Raw genomic sequence first — 24813 nt, 5'->3', positions numbered from 1 at the left:
TAGAATAGCAAAGAGTTATAGACAGAAAAATTTCCAAAGATAAATAACTGTCGGCTTCACCACTGACTGCATTTCTGCCTTCCTCCAAGAACTGATGCAGAACAGGACTCCTGATTGAGTTAGTTATCACCAGAAAATCTTTCTTCAAATTATACTGTTTAAATATGCCTAAAATAAATTACCCAGGCCAGAATATTGAAGTTCTAACATCTGCTACTGAGTTGTGTTGAACCAGGCATCCTTCTTGCCTCACACAAATTGTTACTCTGCTGGTCTTGATGGTCCCAGTTATATGTGTATTACATCTGCTTTCAGTATAAAATGTTTTATTCCTAATTGTTTTATTATAGGCATGGCATGATCCTTGGTCTGGTCTAGAGTCACAGCCACTCTAGCCCTTCCTGCCCATGGCTGCAGATGACTGAGAAGAAACGACAGAACTGAAGTGGTTCCTTATCCACCTACTGCTAGGAGAAAGAACTCTGGCCCAGTAAACCCATTTGATAGGTAGTAAGCTCAGGTTTTTGTTGACAGTGAGTGGAAGAGCATTCCTCCTCCCAGGGAGGGCCAGGTTAGAGAGAGAGAATGAGAGGGAGCTAGGCACAGCTGATGTACAGTAAGTGCTGAGTCATCAGGAAAGAGCCCACCAAACCAGGCAGAGAACCTATCAAGAGCTTGGAGTGGAAACCAAGTATAGTGGAGTATTCCCCTAATCCCTGAGCTCAGGAAACTGAGGCAGGAGGATCACAAGTTTAAGGCTACCCTAGGCTACATAATGAGACACCTGTGTTAAAAGGCTTGCAGTCGTTTTACAGCCATGGAGGAACAGTATAACATGCAATGTTTTTATGCTATAATTTCTGCCTCTGTTCATTTATTTACTGTCTTGTTCATGTTTGCTTGAATGAGACACAGTCTTGCAGTAAATTAGCCCAACCTGGCCTCAAACTCATGGTCCTTCCACTTTCATTCCCAAGTGCCAGGATTTCAAGTGTATACCACCATGATGATTATTTATTTTGGCTGAACTATATTTAATTAGCCTACTTCAAATTTCTTGGGAACAAAATAGTGGGGACGGTAAAAGACATAGATTATAAGAAATACAAGGTTAATTATTTCATTTCCACATCCTTGAATGTGTGTTCTACTACTTGGAGAGCTTTAAAAAAACAAACAGCTAACCTAAACAACAACAATAACAATGCTAGCCAATCACATAAGAATCTTAAAGGCCTTGGGCAGGGCAGTTTTAAAGTTCCTTATGCAATTCTAGCACATAGAGAAGGTTGACATGAGTCATCCTTCCATGAACTCTACCACAAAGAAATGTCATGAGGGAAGAAGCAGGACCAGACTTCAGAAGTCAAGATTCTCTGTCATATAAGAAATATTCTTAAGGTGACCCTGCTGTGAACACTCTTTTAGAAGGTGTGTATATTGATATAGCTCTCACAGGTTATTTATTTGGAGACCCCATTTCCTGTCACCTAGCTGGGGGAAGCTTCCCAGTGACTAGAAGGACCCAGAGTTTCCTCAGGAAGGAGGGTCAGCCCCAGGGTCACTACCTTGAAGCTGGTGGTGATGGAGACGTATTTGTTGTCTGCTGTCTCTGAGTTCCCGATGAGGTAATCCCAGCTGGTGAACATCTTGAAGCTGAATGTGAAGCTGTCACTGTCGCCCTCGCTGGTGCTCCCCTGGGAATTGCTGGCCATCCTAGAGAACATAAGTTACTGTCATTACACATATCTCTCTTCTGCTACATCAGCCAACCGGATCCTTGGCCTAAGTCAGTCTTGGGCACAAGATGACATCTAATGAAGAAGCAAGGCAGGGAGGGACACTAGCTTGGACAATTTCAATTACATCCAGAGAACTAGTCTCTCAAAATGTAAAGGTGCCCACAAGCACTCACAGTGTCAGGTGACAAGACTGAAAGACACAGGACACTCCACTATGCTTTTTGTCCTTGCATTGGATTTCTTGAGGTTCGATTCAGTTGTGTCAAACCAGTTTGGGCCCCAGTCTGAGAACCTGGGAACTTTATTCTCAAACACAAATGTGTGTGTGTCGCCGGGCAGTGGTGGCACACACTTTTAATCCCAGCACTTGCAAGGCAGAGGCAGGCGGATTTCTGAGTTTGAGGCTAGCCTGGTCTACAGAGTGAGTTCCAGGACAGTCAGAGCTACACAGAGAAACCCTGTCTCGAAAAACAAAAAACAAATAAACAAACAAAAAATGTATCTGTCTAAGCCATCTAATTTCCTTGGCTACAGGTATGTATTTTTCTGATATAAAACTAGGGCTGAGATGTCTCTGTGGTTAGAGCACTTGTTGCTCTTGCAGAGGACCCAGATTCTATTCCAAGTACCCACATGGTGGCTACAGTTGTCTATAACTACAGGTCCAGGGGATCCGGACCTTCTTGGGCACCAGACACACGTGTACATATGTGTATACATAGGCAAAAATGCTCATATACATAAAATAAAATAAATAAGTGTTTAAGAAAAACTCAGTAACTCTTGAGGATGTTGGTTAGATGATCTGGTTAATACATCCTTCAGCAAGCTTGGATGACAGTACCTGGTCCTTCTTTGTTGACTGCCTGCTTCATCCTACCTGACCCAGCCTCTCACTACTTCCTGCTGCTCAGCCTCTTGGGAACCGCAGAATTCCAATCATGGATTTAACCAGACAATGTGGGAGTTTTGTGCTCCCCCCTGATTCTGTCTTGCCTGCTGGCTGTTTGGACTTGCTGTTCTACAGGATCTAGGTGTTTCTGGTTCATCACAAAAACATCCCATATTCACGGTCTGAACTAATTTTTTTTCTTCAAGAATATGAATTAAGAGGAACAGATAAAGCCGGGGTAGATGGATTCATTGTTAAAGGGCTTGCTACTGTCAAGAGGACCCGAGTTGGGGCTCCTAGCACTTAGGGAAAGAACCAGGTGTGCCTGTAATTCCAGGACTGGGGAAGTGGACACAGATGGATCCCTAGAGCTTACTGGCCAGACAGCCTGGCTGAACTGGTAGACTACAGGTTCACTGAGAACTCCTATCTCAAAAAATAAGGCAGAGAGTGATTGAGGAATACATATATGTACATATCAAAATGAACAAAAGAGACACTGACATATAAAGGCCAGTCCTGACCACTGAGGAAGATAGAGTTGGGGGCAGAGAGGACACTATGATTAACCACAGCCATACAAATTCTTTTGGTATAGGTCTATTGTTTACATATGTATAAATGACAGCGTTGGCACATTTATTTACTCATTCATTCATTCATTCATTCTGAGGAGGCTGAGTCCTGGAGAAACTTCCAGCCACCTTATCAGGTACCATGCTCTGCCTCAAGCCACAATGGCCTTTTGCTAGTTTGGGAAACTGGATGAGCTGTCCTGATGGGAATTCTGAAATCATTTGCTGTCACTGGGTCTTTGTATATGTGCTTCTTCTGTTTACATCACACACTTCACACTTTCATATCACTGTCTGTGCTCTACCTCATTTAGAGGCATTTTATCTCATAAAGTTAATTTCCAAGAGCTTCACATATTATCTGGCTTATCATGTATAATCTGCACTGGCTTGGTGTGATCACTAATACTGAATGTTAACCTGATGAGACCTAGAATCATGTAGGAGACACGTCTCTGGCCATGCTGGTGAGGGGTTATGGAGACTAGGTTAATAGAGCCGGGAAGATAGCTCTATTCCATCCGTGGACTGGGCTCCTGGGCTGAATAGAAAGCAGATGCGACAGCTCAAGTGACTAGAAATCATTCTCTGCTTTCTGACTATAGAGGCAGTGTGACCTCGGCTGCCTCAAGCTCCCGCCCCCAGAGCAACCCTGCTGTGATGTATACTGTACCCTAGAACTCTGAGCCCAAATAAGACCTTTCCCCCTTAAGTTGCCTTTGTCAGTTACCTCGTTACAGCAGTGAAAACGAACGAGAAGACTTGTGTGGTTGCTTGTTTGCTTCCTCTTGAGGTATATCACAGAAAAGTACAGACAGAGGAGCCAGAGGAGAGTCGTTTGAATCGGCCCACGTATTTACTTATATACAACTTACGTATACACAACCCCGCTTGTATATTTCCTTATACAAGACCCTTATACTTACGACCTAATGACGATCATCAAGCTGTAGCCAAACACGCTGACTCCCACCATAAAGTAAGCCATGGGCAGCCTGTACCTCAGCCACCCGATGGTCCGCTGGTTGTTGTAGTAGCCATAGAAGAGAGCAGAATATTTGATGTAGCCCTATAGGAAGGACATCCAAAGGGTTTAAAATCTCAGAGGAGAGATTAATTGTACAGATCCATTCTATCAGGGATTTCTGTCTCAGTATTTTAAGGCAGGTCTATAGAGGAAGAGTGCGAAATATTCAATTCGTAGTGTTTCCAGAGGCCAGGCACAGTCATCGTCTGTCCCTTTGTTTTTCTTCCACTGCACAGACAGCATGGAGGTTCAGGAAGGAGAGGTGAGTGTGTGTGTATGCATGTGAGCACATGTGCCCAGCATGTGTGCCCAGGAATGCAGAGCTCCAGGCTATTGTGTTCGATAACCAGGTTCTTAAGTGACAAGTAATCATTTCTCTGCTTCCAGACTGTGGAGCCAATATATGTGGAGGCCAGAAACAAGCAAGGGTTGGTGGACTTTGGTAACATTTCAAAATGACTACAGACAACTGTGTATGTAAATGTGTGTTCCTGCATCCATGCATGTGTGTATGTGTGTGTGTGTGTGTCTTTGTAGATATACATGTGCCGTGGCACACATGTGGAGGTCAGAGGACAACCTATGGGGATCAGTTCTCTCCTACCGGGTGGGTTTAGGGATCAAGCCTACGTTGTCAGTCTCACTGGCAGGCATGCCTACCCTCTGAGACACTACATCTGTCCCTGTTTTATTTTTGACTTTTAAGTGTACTTGGCTTTAGTAGTGAGTAAACTTTATATTAGTTAGGTATAGCATTATTAACATTTAGATTTCAGTACTTTTTATATTTGTTTACTGAATACAATATAAAGAATTGTTGTTGAATGAATTCCATTTGCTTTGGGTAGGTAAGAGATTTCAACAGGGATTCCTGCAAAGAAGAAGTAAAGACAATCCCTGGCAGCAATGTGACCAGGGGCCCTGGGAAATTACTGCAGCTTGTCACTCATTTCTGAGGAGATTCAAGTTTGACTCTAAAGCTGGAGAATGCCAGCCCATGACATTGTAGGCAACACTGTTGCCAGGCAACATGACCTCAGGAACCCTTTGAAGCTACAGAGGCATGGAGGGTGAGGAGGAAGATTCCAGGGACAGGTTCATCTGCAGGGGGTGTGAGGCACTGTGGTGCTATGTGTGTGGAGACGTCCTTGACTTGGTAATATGGGACACTGACTTGTGAGGCCTTAGACAAACAATTGGAGGCACACAGGGTTCTTTTGTAAGCCCAATGAAGAACATTGGCTTTAACTCCATTGGGAATGGGAAGCAAGGGTTAGCTGACGGAGGAGAGGGCCATGCTCCATCTGCATCTACAAAGTTCACTCTGGCAGCAGAGGAAATGGAGACGTGACCATCTACACACAGGGCAAAGCATCCCAACAGCATCCCCAATCTAAGAAGCACAGCATAGACAAAAGGGTGGGGAAGCATTTTGTTTAATAAGGGCTCTATTTGAAGAAAGTATCACTTTTCAACAACTCGATGTAATATTCACATTACCTACTTACCTATAGGACATTTTCCTAGGGATCCCTAAGTGAAGTAGAGGATAAAGAAATCCCTTGGAACAATGAGACTGGGTACCTGCAACTTATTACAGCTTACTGTCACTCGCTTCTGAGGGGGCAGAAATTTGACTTTGAGAATGAAGGACACCAACTTTATAATGGCAAAATGGAGGCCTGTTGACATCATGGTTCGTACCTCAAAATCCCAAAGGACAGCAAAGTCCATGGCTCTCTCTTCCTCAGCCCGAGGCACCGTCTTTCTGGGTATACTTCCGTAGGGCAAGCCCATCAGCACCTCCCGTGGGGACAGATGACAGGGCGTAAGTGGAGAAGATGTGAACGGTGACCATGTGTAACAAATCCCGTGTCCTTCTGTGGGAAGAGCCTCACTCCTACTCTTATCAGAAAGATCAGCATTGGATCAAATTTACACACTGATTTAGGATGGATTGGCTTTTCAAGAAATATTTTTTATTTGTGTGTCCATGAGTGTGTGTGCATGCATGCATGTGTGTGTGTATGTGTGTCAGTATGCATCTGTCTGTCTGTATGTCTGAGTCTGTGTATCTGTATGAGTATACAGGGGCATCCAAGCAGGTCAGAATATTATGTTGGATCCCCAGGAACTGGAGTTGCAGGTGGTTGTGAGCCACCTGACCTGCTAGAACACCAGTCTTCTGGAAGAGCACTAGATGCTCTAACTGTTGAGCCATCCCTCCACACCCAAGATTGGCTTTTTAAAAATATGAGATTGATTTTTTTTTGACCATTAAACTTTATATTGCTTCTAATGGAAATCTCCTAGACTATTATTTTTTTTACTAGTTATTTTATAGATTTATTATTCCTGTGTCAACAATTTTGAATGTATTATAAATCAGATAGCAAGAGTGTAGAGATTTGTTGGCAATGTTTGTTTATTTAATGATTGTAACCATCTTCACATAGTCTTTTATGTAAAGTTGAACACTTTTTTTTTTGGTAGGATACATGGATTTGGAGGCTTCTGCAGTGATATTATTTGTAGACAAATTGTATTTTTAGTACAAAATATACAGTTTATTCAATTTTTTTGACCTATTGGCTAAAGTAGAAATTTTTTAAAAAATTGACAAATCCTGAAGATAAAGACACATGACACTATTCTCCGATTTTGTAGTATTAATTCTTGGTGTTTCACTACACTGCTTTTCTTGGTTAATTTACAGGTTACTTTCTCTCTCCCTCTCCCTCTTCCTCTCTCTCTCCTCCCCCCTCCTCTCTCCACACCCCACCAGCCCTCTCTGCATCTGGTCCTGGCTGGCCTAGAACTTGCAACATTCCTCCTGCCTTTGCCTCCCCAGCGATGATGTTACAGGCATGTGTTACCCAAGTTCTTGGGTTTCCTTTTTATAGATTTTAATTTTTACTGTTATTGGGAAATATTTTACACCTAAAGTACTATACACAATAATAGCATTCAGTCATAATAATGAAACTTAACTACCTTTTGCCCAACTACCATCTAGCTTTTAAAAATTTCACAAAATTGGGTGTTTCGAGTGGGCTTTGCAGGTAGGAGTGCTTGCTGTGTAAGCATGAGGACCCGAGTCAGAGTCCCCAGCACCCGTGCAAAGAGTTCAGTATAGCCACAGTGCAGGTAATCTCGGTGGTGGTTGTGGTGGTGGTGGTGGTGGTGGTGGTGGTGGTGGTGGTGGTGGTGTGTGTGTGTGTATGTGAAGGGGTGGGGAGCAGGTAAGAGGACCACTAGGCTTGCTGGCTATTGACCTAACTCCAGATTCATCAAGAGAACCTGTCTGTGTTTGTTTGTTTACTTATTTAGTCAGATTCTCTCTATGTAGCCATGACTGGTTTGGAGCTTGAAACATAGACCAGGCTGGCTTTGAACACATAGCAATAAGCCTGCCTCTGTCTCCCAAGCACTAGGATTGAAGACATGCACCACTGTGTCTTGTTGACAGAGTCTATATTACATTGCAAAGTGATATAGATATGAAAATCTTATATCTTCTCTGGCCCTTGCACGTGTGCACAGGCACACATATGTGCACACACATGTAAAACACACCATACCCCTAATACACTAAAAACAAAAGTAACAAAACTAAATCTCCAGAACTGTACCCTCTTCCACCTCAAGAGAGAGTTCATCTCCTAATCATTTCCCTGCCTTTTCTTATAATTTATTTACCATTTCCTTAGTTTTGCCTGCCTCTCTTTTTCCCCAGGGTAAAAGAAAAAAATTAATCAAAATCTTAATTTTTCTCTCATTTTAAGTACAAATGAAAGCCAGAAAATGTGTTATCAATTTCTTAGTTCAGAACCTAAGTTTCATGTTTTGTACTGCTGGGCAGTGGTGGCGCACGCTTGTAATCCCAGCACTTGGGAGGCAGAGGCAGGCAGATTTCTGAGTTTGAGGCCAGCCTGATCTACAAAGTGAGTTCCAGGACAGCCAGGGCTGTACAGAGAAACCCTGTCTTGAAAAAACAAAACAAAAACAAAAACAAACAACAACAACAACAACCATGTTTTGTACTGAACTGCCAGGGCAATTGACATGACAAGTAAACATGGACAGGTTCTCTTGATGGATACTGAATTTAAACAGAGCTGTGCATGTGGGGTATGCTTATAATAAAGGCACTGGGAGGAATGAGGCAGGGGATTATTAGTTTGAGGGTAGTCTGGACTACATAGCAATACCTTTTCTAAAAAATGTTTTTTGCTTTTAAAGAATGACAGATTATAGCAAAAAGAAAAGAGTATTTGGAAAGTATAAATGAAGATGCTGGTTGTAGTAAGCTTCATCAACACTATCTGAAGACAGGTTCTGTTCTTACCTCTGGGATGATGACTAGACCAAATATTAAGCCAAAAAGGACGAGGTTAACTCCATACATCCATCGGAGAAAGATGAAGTAAGACGCCACAGAAGAACCAAAGTGACCTGGGAAGGAAGAGATGGCTCAGTGAAATGTGTCAGCCAAGAAACCAGCGCTGCCGGCATGACTGTGGCTTTCACATCAGCCAGTCAAATAAATACCCAGGGCTCCATTTTCATATTGTGGAGAGATAACCTGAAACTCTGTGGGGTAACTAAGCCACCTGAGTTCTCTCACCAGAAAAGGAGGAATCTGGATTTGAATCTGGTTCCTGTACTCATCTAGTGCCCACCTTTCCTGATACAACAGAATCTATGAAGTGATCTAACCAGGGGAGACTTCTTTGAGGAAACCAGTTAAAAACAGAGACACCAAAATATACTGACTTTCAATGTCCTTGATCTTCATTTCCCAGGGAATACATTGAGTCTTGAAATTATCAAAGTCCCTCTTAAACTTGACCCATTTCTGAAATGAAACAAATTAAAACTGAGTCACCAACATGTTGACTTTAAACACCAAGGGGCACAGTCAGGGCATGGGGGATGCTGAGGAAAGTAGGGCAGTGCTTGTATGTGTGTGCGTGTGTGTGTGTGTGTGTGTGTGTGTGTGTAAATGTTGAGAAAAGAGGTGGATAATAGAATGGAGTATAGATAGGAAAGAAGGAAGGCAGGAAACGTGGCAACAGTAGGGGGATGCTGAGGGAAGCATGCAGTCTCTCTCTCTTTCTCTCTCTACATGTATGTGTGTGGTGTGTGTGTGTGCGCACGTGTGCGGGAGTGGTGTGTGTATGTGTATTGTGTGGTGTGTGTGTGGATGTGTGTGTATATGGGGTGTGTATGTATGTGTGGTGTGTATATGGGGTGTGTATGTGTGTGTATGTGTGTATATATGGGGTGTGTATGTATGTGTGGTGTGTATATAAGTATGAATATGTGGTGTGTGCATGTATGTGTATGGGGTGTATATGTGTGTTTGTCGTGTGTATGTGTGGGATGTGTGTGTTTGTTATGTGTATGTGTGGTGTGCCTGTTTGTATATGTTTGGGGCGTGTATGTATGTGTGTATAGGGTATATATTTGTGTGTGTGGTGTGTATATGTGTATGTGTGTGTGTGTGTGTGTGTGTGTTGTATATGTGTGTGGTGTAAATGTTGAAGTATGGGCAGAGACGGGAATGGGGCATGGACACTGAGGGTAGGAAGCCTGACTCTGGTAGGGAGAATGCCAAGAGAGGTCGGGCAGTGGTAGGTGGGGTGTGTGGGCTCAGAAGACATTTACAGAAGCCAAAACTATGGCATATTATATGTATATATGTGGAAGACAATCTAAATTCGCACATTTTGATATGAATTTTAAAGTTCTGTGTACATTTTCTGGATCCCCTGATACAACTTCCTTTATGTTAAAACAAAAGTCAAGGAAAAAGAAACTTCACAAGGTACTCATACTGGCAGCAAGCCAAGAGCCTCAGCTTGCTGGAAGTGTTGCTAAGCTGTGCCAAGAGAGAGCTTGGTCCAGGTCTGCTCCTTCTTTTCCTCGGTGAATCGCTCACCTTGCTGGGTTGAAGGAAGAAAGAATTCCTCTCACAGAGACTGAACTACTGACCAAAGAGCATGCAGGGGCTGGATCTGGGCCCCCCTACACATTTGCAGCAGATGTGTAGTATAGTCTTTCTGGGGGTCCACTAACAATCGGAGCAGGGACGCTCTCTGACACTGCTGCCTGGCAATGGCTCTCCTCCCCTAGCTGGCCTGCCTGGTAGAGCCTTAGTAGGAGGGGAGGCACTTAGTCCTACTGCAACTTGATGTCTCAGGACAAGGTGGTTCTCAAGGGGGACTTCTGGGTTAGAGCAGATACTGCTCTTGCAAATGATCACAGTTCAGTTCCCAGCACCCACATCAGGTGGCTTACAACTGTCTCTAACTCCAGCTTCAGGGGGGATCTGATGCCTAATTTCTGTCTTCCCTAGGCACATATGTGCACATACTAACACAGGCATACAATTAAAATAAATAAGCAGATAAATAGATATTATTTTATTCTTTACTTATTTTAATGTGCATTGGTATTTTGTCTGTGTGAATGTCTGTGTGAGGGTGCAAGATCTGGAACTGGGTAGATGTAAGCTGCTGTGTGGATGCTGGGTATAAAACTTGGGTCCTCTTGAAGAACTGAGCCATCTCTTTAACCTGTAATGATGTCTTTTAAGTTTAGTCTTTCTCTGATTGTAATTTAAGAATCAAGCTGGGTGTTGTGGTACATGTTTGTGTCAGGAGCCGTCATAGGACGTAATTAGCAGGTGATCTTCCTGAGATGGTCTGCTTCAGATTATAATAATACAGGACAGATTTTCTTCCATAGGCAAGACCTGGGAGAAAATTATTTTATGAAAGATTCCTGCTATTAATATGTTTTTCCTGTTATTATTAAAACATATATGTAGCAAAGGATGGCCTTGTTGCACATCAAAGGGAGGAGAGGCCCTTGGTCCTGAGAAGGCTTGATGCCCCAGTATAGGGGAATGCCAGGACAGGGAAGAGGGAGTGGGTGGATTGGTGAGCAGGGGGAAGGGGGATAGGATAGGGAGTTTTCAGAGAGGAAACCAGGAAAGGGGATAACATTTGAAATGTAAATAAAAGAAAATATCTAATAAAAAAGAGCTAAAACATATGTAACAATCACTAGGGCCCACACTTTTGAGCAGATCTCTGCAGATGTGTGAAGATGTACTGTCTTGTAGTGATGCTATATAGAGAAACAGATGAGTTATTAATTCTTAATGACAATCCTACTAGAATTCCTAAAATTATATCAGTATTTATTAAGCTCTTTTATAGTGGGACTGCTATTAGGTCCTTTAATCAAAACTACAATGAGAACTCTGCCAGTCTCCCATGTGTCACCAGTTAATTGAGTCTAGATAGTAACCAGGAATTCTACTAATTCTACTACTCAGAGCACATTCCAAGATGTTGTTAAAACCATTAACCAAAGCTCATAAAAAGGGAACTAACGATTTATAGGTGCTAGGACAGAAGATAAAATATTGACTGGATTTATCTATTCATAACTTCACTAATAGAGTTGTTTTTAACTCTCAATGAAGCTGTGGAGCTCTAACAGGTGATGAGTGTTTAGTGGGATATTTACTCCTAGTGGATATGCATGTAAACATTCTCTGTTGTAAACTTCTTATTTGATTTATGATTTAATTTTATGTGTGAACTTGTGATGAACTTTTTACCATGTGATTGTGTATTCCAAAAGATGTATAAGTGCTGAGGACAAAGAGAGAAGCATGAATTTTTCCTTATCTCCCTTTTCCATTCTTTCTGTTTTCCCCCCTTTTTCTTAGAGATTTTTTTATAGGGAATTTTTTACAACTTAGAAGTAACCATAAAAATCACTTTTCAAAGTGTCCCTTTAAAGTGTCCCCTTTTCTTCCTTTGACTAGTAGGCTGGAAGAGCTGCACAGTTCCTCAAAGAGAGAACAAAGGCTACACACTAAATCCCCTGCTGTTAGGCTACAGGTGTTACTCGCCTAAGCGAGCGCCTTTTAACCCTCAGAATTAGCAGGAAAGTTTTTAGAACGTTTTAGGAATTATCATCAGCATTCAGTGCAGTTAGAGAGTTAGAACGTCTGGAGATCATCAGTCTTTAAAGCCACACCAGACTCTTACTGTGTTTCGTTTCAACCTGCTCCAGGCTGTGAGGCTCCTGGCATGCTTGTTTTGGTTTTGGGTTGTTTGTTTGCTTTTTAAAAATTTTTCTGAGACAAGGTGTAGCTTTGGCTGGCCTGGAATTCCTCTGTAGATCAGGTTGGTCTTGAACTTATAGAGAGCCTCCTGCCTCTGTCTTCTGAGTGCAGGGATTAAAGGCATATGTTACCACTGCCTGGCTACCTATATTATTAAAAGTTGCAGTGTACCAAGTCAATATATAAAGAAAAAAACAGTGATATATCAACAATGTACTCTCAGTGAAAGAAGTTAAGAAAAATACCTGATTCAAAGTAACACTGAAAATATTAAGTATTTAGAAATATAGCCAATCAGAGAAGAGAAAGACCTCTATAATGAACGGAGAAAGGAACCAGATACAAACCCAGCATAGCCAAAGATCTAGAAAGACAGCCTTGGTGCTGAGAAAAGTAGAGATCCGTACAGAGAGGGGTGAAACGGTATCTCCTCTCGCACAACAATCAACGTCACATGGATCAAAGACCTCAGTGTAGGGCCTGAAACTGCAGTGAGAAGTAGGGACAGCGTTTCAGACACAGGTATGATGAGGGATTCTGCTACTCCTGCTACAGAGAAAACAATGCCAACAGTGGAGAGATCAGCCCTCATGAGATTAAAATCTTCACAGATGAAACACACAGCAGATGAAACAAATCATCAAGAGGCACCACAGAATGGGAGAGCATCTTGGCCAGTCATACATCCGAGAGAAATGTATCACTAGGAAAGAGAAAGAACTGAAAAACAGGTCAATGAGAAACCGAGTAGCTCAATAGAAAAATGGACTGTCGGGGTATGGCGGCTCAAGCCTTCAATCCCAGTACCTGAGAGGCAGAGACAGAAGATCTTTTGAGTTTGAGGCCTCCCAGTTCTGTATCGAGTTCTAGGAGGACTACATAGAGAGACTTTGTCTCAATCAATCAATCAATTGATTAATCAATCAATGACTAATGAAATGAACAGAGAACTTTCAAAAGATGAGCACAAGTGACCAATAAAACATCCAATGGAGTTCATTAACCACCAGGGAGTTGCAAATTCTCTGTACTGTGATTTCACGTCACCTCAGTCAGAACGACATAGGAAAACAAGTGGCAGTGGATGCTGCTGAGGATGAGCAAGGGGAAGCCATGTGCAGGTCCTGACCGAGCTCACCCGGGAGCTGTGGAAACCCACAGAAAGGGTTCTCACAGAATTAATCTACTGGATCGCTCCTGCGTATTTACCCAGCAGGCTTTAAATTAATATATCATAGAGGTCCTTGGACATCAATGTTTATTACAGCTCTGTTCACAACAATAAAGTCACAGACTCAAGCTGAGTGTCCAAGAACAGAGAGATGAATAAAGAAGATGTGATATATGCACAATGGCAGTGTTTTCCAGCACAATGAACAGGGTTTGGTGATAATCATATGGTTAGGCCAGTTTCTTATTTTTTGGTTTTTTGGATTTGGTTTTTTCGAGACAGGGTTTCTCTGTATAGCCTTGGCTATCCTAGAACACACTCTGTAGGCCAGGCTGGCCTCGAACTCAGAAATCCGCCTGCCTCTGCCTCCCAAGTGCTGGGATTAAAGGCATGCGCCACCAAAGCCTGGCTAGAAAAGTTTCAAAGGACAGATAAAGTGTTTTTCTGTGTGTGGTTGCTGGATTGTTACATAGATATGTACAATCATGTATATATATATGTATACTGTGTGTATATATATATATATACATATATATATACTGTATATATGTATGTGCATTTATACATATACATATAAAATGCATATACACACAGACACACACATATGAGATATGAAAGTAGAAGTGAGCTTATTCAGAGAAACAAAGAGGATTAATGGGACAGGATAGGGTTGAGAAAGGGACAGAGAGAGGGACATATGCTCAACATACAATATATATTTGCACAAAATGTCCTTATGTAACAGTTAGACAAGCAATGAACATATACAATACAAATTTTAAAAATAAAACAAAACCTCCAAAACAAAAAGGGCAAAGATGAAACCGCAGGAGCCAGCAATGTCGCTCATTCTGTAAATTATCACCTAGCATTGTTGTTTGAATGTGACTGTTCCCCATAGGTTTGCCTGTTTGGACATACGGTCCTCAGGTAGTGTGAAGGGAGGTTGTGGAACCCTTAGGGGGTGAAGCCTCTCTGGAGAAAGTGAGTCACTGGGGTCAGGCCCTGAGGCTTCAGAGCTAAGCCCTTCCTCTTGTTTATTCTGAGTCCTGATCAAGGATGTGAGTGGACTGACTGTTTCAAGCTCCCAACACTGGGCTTCCCTGCCACGCTGAACTGTGTTGAGTTACTGTGACCCGAAGTAAAACTTCTGGCTTAAGATGCTTTTGTGGGAGTATTTCACTACAGCAACAGGAAAATAAACTGAAACACGTAGGTTCATGCCTGTAATTTTAGGATCTGGAAGTAGAGGCAGAAAGAATAGAGTTCAATAGCCCAGCCTGGGCTACATGAAACACTGGCTCAAACTGACCAAACAGTTACCCAGTCAGTCAGCTGGTCAACCAACCAACCAACCAACCAACCAAAAAACAAACAAAAAGTGAAACCAAAATCCATCACAGAGAATTGTGAGCTCAGAAGTGGTGGGAAGCAGTTCCCAAGGTCATAGTCTCTAAATTTTTTTTCTTAAAATTAATTTTTATTTTATGTATTATGTGTTCTGTTTGCATGTATGTAAGTTCACATGTATGCTGTATCCACAGAGACTGGAAGAGGCATTAGATCTCACAAAGTTGTGAGTCACCTCACAACTGGGAACTGGGACCTGAAGCTGCGTAAGTGCTCTTAGTGGCTGAACCATCTCTCTAGCTCACACTGGGATTCTTTGTAAAACATTATTTGCAAGGGAAATGGCATTTTCCCTTGTAAAGCTAGTAGAAGATGGATGGGAAGGAGTCAGACAGGCTTCCAGACCCGATTTCCCAGACAGGACTTGACAATATGGCTCTCAGCTGGTTACTACATGAACAAGGACACTAGGTGTCCGAAGACAGAGATGCTTGCAAAGACGGGTCTGTAAGCAATGTTCTGCTTGGTAAGAAGGCAGTGTCTGGAGGGGTGTAGGGACACTGATGACAGATACAGGCTGCTGCAGCCCTCCTGCTTATCCTGCTTCTTCATCCACCTTCCCGAGTTCCGATTCTGTACTCAACCCTAAGCTTGCTTGTTGTCCTTGTAGGTCTGCCCACACAGGGCCCTTGATGCTCCTCTGACCTGAGTGTATTTTGGTTTAATTTTCCATATAACTAAATCAATCAGACAACAAAACCCGGGTCAATAGCAACAAGCAAGACAGTGCTGATTATGGACTTCAAGTTTTCTGGTTCTTGTATCAGTAATTATTTCTCATGTAAATTAGCAATACAACTTCTGGTCTTCCATAACAATCTTATAAACTTGGCTTCTGGAGTTACAGGCTACTGCTGAGTCCTTCAGCAACCACTGGTAATTCCTCAAGGCTTTGAGTAACTTGTACTGAAAATGTCCTGGAGTCAGGCAGAGGCAGAGAAAGAACCTGGGCATTGAAGTACACACACACACACACATATACACACATATACACACACCACACACACACACACACACACACACACACACATGAGCATGCACACACGAGCATATACACATATACATCGCTCACATGTATAGATAAATACATACAAAAATTCAGACATCATGGCCCAGGGGCAGAGGTGCCTGTCTCCAAGCCTGATGGCCTCAGTTCCTTTCCCAGGGACGCACATAAGGAAAGAATTAGCTCTTTCAAGTTGTCCTCTGATCTTCATAGGCACACTGTGGTGCACTCCCCTCCGCCCCCAAACTCCACAGACAGATAAATACATGAATCCAAAGAAGATTTAAAATTCAAATCTATCTTTAAGGAAGCTTCTGGAAAAGTCACAAAAAATACTGTAGAAGCAAATGTGTCTATGAAGCTAAAGATAATCTACAGTGACGATGGTCCTCTCAATAATAAACGGAAGTTTCCATAGCCAAAAGGGGAAGGTATTTAATACAATTGTACTATCTATTTTCAACAAAACAAAATCTTATTCAACTATAAATAGAGGAGAGTTTTTGATCCCGAGAAAGTTTACTTCCGGCTGACAACGTTTATAAACTTTGTGCGAGACAATGAAATTATTCTCATTAAAGTGATAAGCAGACATAGAGACCTATGTTTTAAAACATTGCCAATTGAAACTTCTGGAGAACCATGAAACTGCATTTCCAGGTAGGAATGACATACCACACTTAAAGGAATTGAACAGAAATGCCTTCTCCTGCAGTGCTGGCTAGTTTTATGTCAACTTGACACAAACTAAAGTCATCTGAGAAGAGGGAATATTAGAATCGAGATAAAGCCTCAATAAGATCAGGCTGTAGGCAAGCCTATAGGGCATTTTCTTTTCTTTTTTCTTTTCTTCTTTCTTTCTTTCTTTTCTTCTTTCTTTCTTCCTTCCTTTCTTTCTTTCTTTCTTTCTTTCTTTCTTTTTTTTTTTTTTTTTGAGACAGGGTTTCTCTGTAGCCCTGGCTGTCCTGGCTGTCCTAGAACTCACTCTGTAGACCAGGCTGGCCTCGAACTCAGAAATCTGCCTGCCTCTGCCTCCCAAGTTCTGGCAATAAAGGTGTGCGCTACCACTGCCCCTGTAGGGCATTTTCTTACTTAGTGATTCATGTGGGAGGGCCCAGCCCATTGCAGGTGGTGCCACCCCAGCTGCTGGTCCTGGGTACTATAAGAAAGCACTCCTCCGTGGCCCCTGCATCAACTCCTGTCTCCAGATTCCAGCCCAGTTTGCGTTCCTACCTTAGCTTTCCTCAATGGGCTGTGACTGAAGATTTATAAACCAAACAAACCCTTGCTTGGTGGTTCATCACAGCAATAGTAATCCTAACTAAGACAGAAATTAGTACTAGGATTATGGAGTGTTACTGTGACAGATCTGATCATGCCATTTTGGGGAGGATTGTGGAAGGACTTTGGAACTTTGTATAGAAAGGCCATTGAGTATTCAAAGTTTGGTGAGCTATTCTGTGGAGCCTTGGAAGTGTGTTGAGAGAGGCCTGGCTTGTGAAGTTTCAAGGGGGAGTTTGAGAGTCACTTAAGGCCTCATCATCAGAGGTGGATGGAGAGAGGGTACTGGGTGGGGGAGGGGTGAGGAGAGGTATGGGCATAGTGGTCAGGTGTGGGGGAGGGGTGGAGGAGGGCTGGGAGTGAGAATGGAAGTCGGTGGGGGGCATCTCTGGTGACTAGCTGGAAACCTGGGATGGGGGAGGCTATGGGGAGTCTATGGGGGAGGGTGACCCTAGCTGAGATTCTTACCAGCAGTGAATAGACTGAAGTGACCTCCTCCTGTAGCCAGGCAGGACTTCCAGTGGAAAGAGGGGGACATCAACCCACAACCCACCCACAAAACCTTCAACCCAAAAGTTGTCTTGCCAAAGATGTGCAGGGATAAAGATGGAGCAGAGACTGAGGGAATGGCCAAGCAATGACTGGTCCAAATTGAGACCCATCCCATTGGCAAGAATCATCCTCTGACACTATTAATGATACTCAGCTATGCTTACTTAGCATTAACTGTCTCCTGAGAGGAGACACAGCAGTGGATGAAACGAGAAGCAGAGACCTATAACCAAACATCAGGTAGAGCTCAGGGAGTCTTATGGAAGAGTGAGGAACAGAATTGAAGGAGCCGGAGGCGTCAAGGACACCACAAGAAGACCTACAGAGTCAACGAACCAGGGTCCATGGGGCTCACAGAGTCTGAGCCGCCACCAAGAAAGCATGCAGGGGCCGGACTCCCCACATTTGTAGTAGATGTGCAGCTTGGTCTTCATGAGGGTCCCCTAACAATAGGAGTGGGGCTGTCTCTGACTCTGTTGCCTGCCATTGGAGCCCCTTCCCCTACCTGGACTGCCTGTTGGGCCTCAGTGGGAGAGGAGGTGATTGGTTCTGTTGAAATCAGATGTCCCAGGGTGGGGAGTGGTAGTCAAGGGGGCTCCCTCTTCTCTGAGGAGGAGGGGAAGGGGTTCTGGGGGAAGCATTTGCAAGGGCAGGGCTGGGAGGAGAGGAGAGAGGGGGCTGCAATTGAGATGTAATATGAACAAAAAAATTATGGAAACAAAAATTACTCAACTGGGGCCATTATATATTTTGAATTAAGAATTTGTGTTTCTAGTTGGCTAGGGCTGAAGAATCAGTCATAATTAACAAAAGACCAGCACCACTGAAATAAAATCTTTACTCAGACAATTGGTCTTGGTTAACTGGAGCTGAGGGATTAGTGGTCATTAAGAGAAGACTAGCATCACTGAGGTAAAATCTGGAGAGTGATTTCTCAGAGTTAGCACACAGAAGCTGTGTTTCAGAGTCGGCTATGGTTGTACCTGTGCTGGTGCCTAAACTTGGTAGTGTAAGAGTCTGCTGGGTAGTGTTGGTTTTGAAGCCATGGAGGGTGACGGACAGCTGCTAGAGGCTTGGCACTGTGTGACAGGGCTAGAGTCCCTGACAGGAGCCCAGGAGAGGCTGTTGGTAAAAGAGAGCTGCAGCTGGGCTGCCGCAGTGGAGCTGACTGAGTTTAGGAGACAAGCTCTGTGGGCAGTAGAGGGAGGAGCCAGAGCAGTCAAGCCCCCTAGGGGATGCAAGAAAACCTCGCGTGGATCCCAGACCGTGGACAAGGAGTTATTTACACAGTTGGAGTATGGTTTGGTTTTGTTCAGATTATGACTGCGCCCTGGTTCTTCTCTCTTGAAGTAACAACAACAACAACAGCAACAACAACAAAAAGTAGTTAACTTTTTAGCCCACAGTTGAAAGACTGAACTTTTAAAGAGATTTTAGATTTTAAAAGAAACTTTGGATTTATAAAGAGACTGAATTCTAAAATATTTGAATTTGTAAAGACTGGGACATTTTTAAGTTTGTGAAATGTTTTATAATATGGTATAGATATTAATTTGTAATCTTGGAGATAAATGAGAAAGAAAATGTGCTACTTAAGATGTGTTGTGTGTCAAGCTGACCAGGGCTCAACTGTGCTGGCAGTATTATGTTAAGTTGTTACAGTTCAAGTCATGTGAGAGGAGGAGCCTCAGCTGAGAAAATGCCTCTATAGGATAGCAACCCTAACTAAGACACCTACGTCATCAAATGAAACTGATTAAGAAGATAGAATCAGGCTGGAGAGATGGCTCAGCAGTTAAGAGCGCTGACTGCTCTTCCAGAGGTCCTGAGTTCAATTCCTGGAACTACATGGTGGCTCACAACCATCTCTGATGGGATCTGACGCCCTCTTCTGGTGTGTCTGAAGACAGCAACAGTGTACTCATACATAAAATAAACACATAAGCCTTTTTTTAAAAAAAGGAAGATAGAGCCAGGCTGTGGTGGCACACGCCTGTAATCCCAGTACTCTGGGAGGCAGAGGCAGGCTGATTTCTGAGTTCGAGGTCAGCCTGGTCTACAGAGTGAGTTCCAGGACAGCCAGGACTATACAGAGAAACCCTGTCTCGAAAAAACCGAATCCAAAAAAAAAAAAAAAAAAGGAAGATAGAATCAGTAATCAAATACAAAGATTATTGGGAGAATGCTTGTCACAAGTCCTCTCTGAGGCTCTGGGCTCCATTTCTTGCAAAACACACACACACACACACAAACACACACACACAAACACACACACATACACACACACAAGAACTAGATATAAAATCGATGCACAAATCTACACTTTTCCACATACCTTAATAACTAATTATTATATAAATGAAAATTATACCATTCCACAAAAATGAGATATAAGCAATATAGAAATAAACTTAAAATGTGGAAAAATCTATATGACAAACTTTACTCAAAGATATAGAATAAAGCTTGAGAAACAGTATTCTAGATGCAAAGAGTAAATATATTAAATCAAACCATGGAATTAAAATAATTTCACACTCACATGTATAGCAAAGAATTGAACTTACAAGTGTTGCGAGGAGAATGATGCTTATCCCAGGCTGGGGAGGGAGGGGTTTGGAGAGGAGAGAGATGCTGAAAGGTTAAGCAGTGGGTATCGAGTTAGACAGAAGCAAGATGTCTGGAGAGCTGGTTGCACAGCAAACAGGTTATAGACACCAGCTCTCTGTGTGTATTGCAAAGGGCTACAAGAAAAGACTAGAAAGTTTTCACCATAAAGAAATGTGTTAGATGTGCTAACTTTATTGAATTTGGTTTAAATGGCATACAGTGTAAACATGCATGAAGGTACACTGTTGATATGTAATTATTTAACTGACACATTAGCACCTTTTAATGCTTTTATATGTCAATTTAAATAGCTACAATTTAATTCAAATTTTTAATGACCCATCTCAGATTTTGTCAGAGTGATTTTAAGAATGAATACGGAATCATAAGCAAGAAAAGAGTTTTTTTTTTTAAACAAAGATAAAGGGGGGAAGCCAGAGCTTTCACTATTTATAATAAACCCCAAGACAGGCTCCACGTAGGAACTAAATGAATGAGGAATCACAGCTTTTAAATCAGAGGTAATTAACTCCAAACAAGAAAGGCTACTTAATAAGACCCACATAAAACACCAGCCGCTTGAAGCAGGTTCCAACGCAGTTCAGTAAAGGAGAGCTGCCCATCCTTTATGGGGACATTTGTTATTCTCTAAGCCTGATAACTCGACAGCCTGGCTGTGTTTTCACCAAATCAAGATGCCTTGATTTGAGTGCTGGAAAACAAAAATAAATACCAGTGATGTTGACTACCACTCATTGCATGAGCTTATTTACTGGAGAGAAAACAAATCTCAGACAAGTAGAAGCCCGCAGATAAGTATGGAATAACTGGCCAGAGGCGGCTGGTTTCCATCTCTGGAGGACTCCGAATGGCCTACACATTCAGACTCCTGAGGGGACCGCGGCACGGACTGTCAAGCTGGCAGGTGTTGGTGGTGGTCCCCGTGTCCTCGTGCTGAGCAGGCTCTCCCACATTTGCTGTCTGAAGACCCCACATACCTTAGCCATCATCATCCTGTAGGCATAGAGGTGCTTGCCCTTGCCCTTCCCCAAGGCCCCTTCGTACTTCTCCACAAAGGCTTGGGCTTCCCTGGTCAGGAGGGAAAAAAAAAGAATTAAACCAGAAATCTAAATGGGGAGGTCGAAAGCCTTACATGTTTAGACCCTTAGTTGGAATACCAGTTTTATGAATCGGGGCATTTTGTCCACTGAACTTGCCCTATGGCCGCCACAAGTAGGCATAAATAAGATACTGATAGGTGGGGTTTTGTCATTTATCTCCTAGACTTTGTGCCTTGGTGTTACATAGGTGAACAATCTATTACATGACAGGTATAGTGAAGGTTAACAACATTAACACAGGGAGGTTTAGCTGGGCAGTGGTGGTGTACATCTTTAATCCTAGCATTTGGGAAGCAGAGGCAGGCAGATCTCTGTGAGTTCGAGGCCAACCTAGTCTACAGAGTAAGTTCTAGGACAGCCAGGATTATACAGAGAAACCTTGTCTCAAAATAAAAAATTAAAAAAAGAAAAAAAGGAAGCTGGGCAGTGGTGGCTCATGCCTGTAATCCCAGCACTCTGGGAGGCAGAGGCAGGTGGATTTTTGAGTTTTGAGGCCAGCCTTGTCTACAGAGTGAGTTCCAGGACAGCCAGGACTACACAGAGAAACCCTGTCTCAAAAAAAAAAAGAGTTTAATCCCAGCATTTCTGCACTAAGAGGTAGAGACACACTTGTCTTGTCTCTGTGAGTCCTAAGCCAGGGCTACATAGAAAGAGACCCTGTCTCAACAAAACCAAAAATAATAAATAGATGCTATATAGATAAATAGATAGATAAATAGATAGATAGATAGATAGTTTATAGATTAAAGGGTAGAGGTCAGAGAGACTAAAAGCAGAATTTTCTAAAAAATTGTGGATATGTGTGTGTACATAGACATGTGTGTCACTGTGCATATGTGGAGGTCAGAAGATAACTTTTGGGAGTCAGTTCTCTTCATCTGCTATGGGTTCTGGGGATCTAATCCAGGATGTCAGGCTGCTGTGGCAAACACTTTTTTTTTTTCCTGAGACAGGGTTTCTCTGTGTAGTCCTGGCTGTCCTGGAACTCACTCTGTAAACCAGGCTGGCCTCAAACTCAGAAATCTGCCTGCCTCTGCCTCCAAAGTGCTGGGATTAAAGGTGTGTACCACTACTACCCAGCGGCAAACACTTTTAACAGCTGAGACATCCTCCTGCTCCATTGAATTTTAATTGTAGTGGGAATGCTGTGATTTGAATCTGAACTCTTACAAGTTTACATTTTGAGTGCTTGTTCCCTGGCTGGTGGTGCTGTTAGAGGAAATTGTAGAGTCTTTAAGAGAAGCAGCCTGTCTGGCTGGCTGAGGCAGGTCTGTCTGTCGGGACAGCCTTTGTGTGTTCTATCTAGTCCCTGCTTCCAGGTTGCTTTCTCTGTTTCCCGCTTGGATTTACTCTGGCTGCTGCCCTCAGCAATTTTGCTTTTCTGCTCTGATACACTGATGCCTCTGGAACTGTGAGCCAGCAATCACCCTTTCTTCCCTTGAGTAGTTGCTTCTATAACAACCCCACACTGGCTGAGAATTAATCCTAGGGCCTTCTTTATAGCAGGCACGATCCCTCATGCTACACTCTCAGATCCAGTCCTGGTCATTTTCTAAGACATCAGTCTTCTGATGAAGCAAGAACCATCTGACTAGGGTTGAAATAGCATCCTCAACTCCTGGGCACCAGGCATTCATATGCTAATAACACTTGCTACCTTGTGTCACTGTTAATGATGTCTATATGCTTCTCTGACTCATCTTTTTTTTTTTAAAGGTTTTTATTTATTATGATATGTGAGATCTTTAGACACACCAGAAGAGGGCATCAAATCTCATTACGGATGTTTGTGAGTCAATTAGAGAAAGGGAGAGGGGAGGCTGTGTGTACCTAAAGCAGACAAGACAGAAAGGATGCCATAGGCACCTTCGTGGGGGACGGCATATCTGTGTTGGGCCATGAAACAGGACCAGAACCAGCACATGTGGTAGGGCATGGGAGAGATGGTTATAAGTGACTGAAGGCCTGGACACAGACTGAGGCTGGCAAATCTTAAAGGCTGACAGACTTGAATGCATCTCTCTGTGCCAGGCTTGCAGTGGGGAGTCTGGAAGAGCAAATCTGCTTTCCTGTCCTGTTTCACTGGGGCAAAGAAGAAGGCATGCTCCCTTTCTGCAGGGGATGAGCCTCCTGTGCAGGGAGACGCTCATTCCAAAGCTCACTCACCTGAGTTCCCTCAGCTTCTTTGCCATGGGCCAGGGTTTGTTCCTCATGGTCGAGATGAGCTTCTTTTTTTCTTCTAGTTGTTCCAGGATCTGAGCCCTCTCCTCCTCAGACAGGGACTCTCCAGTAGAGACACTGGAGCCCAGAGAAGTGGACCTAGGGGCGGAGCCATGGCTGATGCAGATGAGAGTTAGAAGGTCGTGGAGAGGGGAGGAATTCACAGGAAAGATAGGCAGGATCCTTGACACTCACAGGAGAGATGGAGCCTGTCCCCACTAGCAGGAACCACTGCTAGCTAGAGGAGACCAAGACTGTGGCCTGTAGCCTAAGGTGTGACTAGGTTCCCTTCCCAAACCTGATTTCTCTGAGTTCTCCATCCATACATTCTCTAGGACAGTGGTGTCCAATAGAAATAAAAGGTGAGATATTTTTAAATTAAACCTTTTTCTTCATTCATTTATTCTTTCCTTCCTTCCTTCCTTGCATTAATTCGTTTATTCCTTCCTTGTAAGATTTCAGGACTGACAAGATGGCTTCCTTGGTGAAGAACTTGCCATGCAAGCCTGGTGACTTGAGTTTGATCTCTGGAACCCATATAAAGGCAAAAAGGAGAGAATCAACTCCACAAAGTTGTCCTATGACCTTCAAATGTGCACAGGGCATTTACCCCCGTACACATACACTGTGCTGGATAGTTTTATGTCGACGTGGCACAAGCTAGTATCATCTGAGAGGAGAGATCCTCAGTTAAGAAAATGTTTCCTGCCGGGCAGTGGTGGCGCATGCCTGTAATCCCAGCACTCTGGGAGGCAGAGGCAGGTGGATTTCTGAGTTTGAGGCCAGCCTGGTCTACAGAGTGAGTTCCAGGACAGCCAGGGCTACACAGAGAAACCCTGTCTCCAAAAAACAAAACAAAACAAAAAAAAATAAAATAAAATTCCTCCTGAAGATGGGGCTGTGGGCAAGCCTGAAAGGCATTTTCTTAATTAGTGATATGGGGGAGGGCCCAGCCCATTGTGGGTGGTGCTACCAGTGGTGTGGTGGTTTGAGTAAAAAGGCTGCACCTCACATAGACCCATATAGAAAGGTACTATTAGGAGGCAAGAAAGAAAAA

General features: G+C 43.1%; 1 protein-coding gene across 1 annotated transcript in view; it reads right to left on the bottom strand.

Annotated features, from left to right (window-relative positions):
* Tmc2 (transmembrane channel like 2) overlaps positions 1 to 24813 on the bottom strand; it is a 57696-nt gene that overhangs the window by 24358 nt on the left and 8525 nt on the right. Inside the window, exons 3-9 of the mRNA XM_052181483.1 lie at positions 23703 to 23855; positions 21414 to 21504; positions 9013 to 9094; positions 8585 to 8691; positions 5941 to 6039; positions 4136 to 4278; positions 1569 to 1716 (exon numbers count right to left, since the gene is read on the bottom strand). Of these exons, the coding sequence (XP_052037443.1) occupies positions 1569 to 1716; positions 4136 to 4278; positions 5941 to 6039; positions 8585 to 8691; positions 9013 to 9094; positions 21414 to 21504; positions 23703 to 23855 (823 nt within the window). The remainder of the gene's footprint in view (positions 1 to 1568; positions 1717 to 4135; positions 4279 to 5940; positions 6040 to 8584; positions 8692 to 9012; positions 9095 to 21413; positions 21505 to 23702; positions 23856 to 24813) is intronic.

The sequence above is a fragment of the Apodemus sylvaticus genome, chromosome 5, assembly GCF_947179515.1.
Source record: "Apodemus sylvaticus chromosome 5, mApoSyl1.1, whole genome shotgun sequence".
NCBI classification, from domain to species: Eukaryota; Metazoa; Chordata; class Mammalia; order Rodentia; family Muridae; genus Apodemus; species Apodemus sylvaticus.
This window is presented reverse-complemented; position numbering and strand designations above follow the sequence as displayed.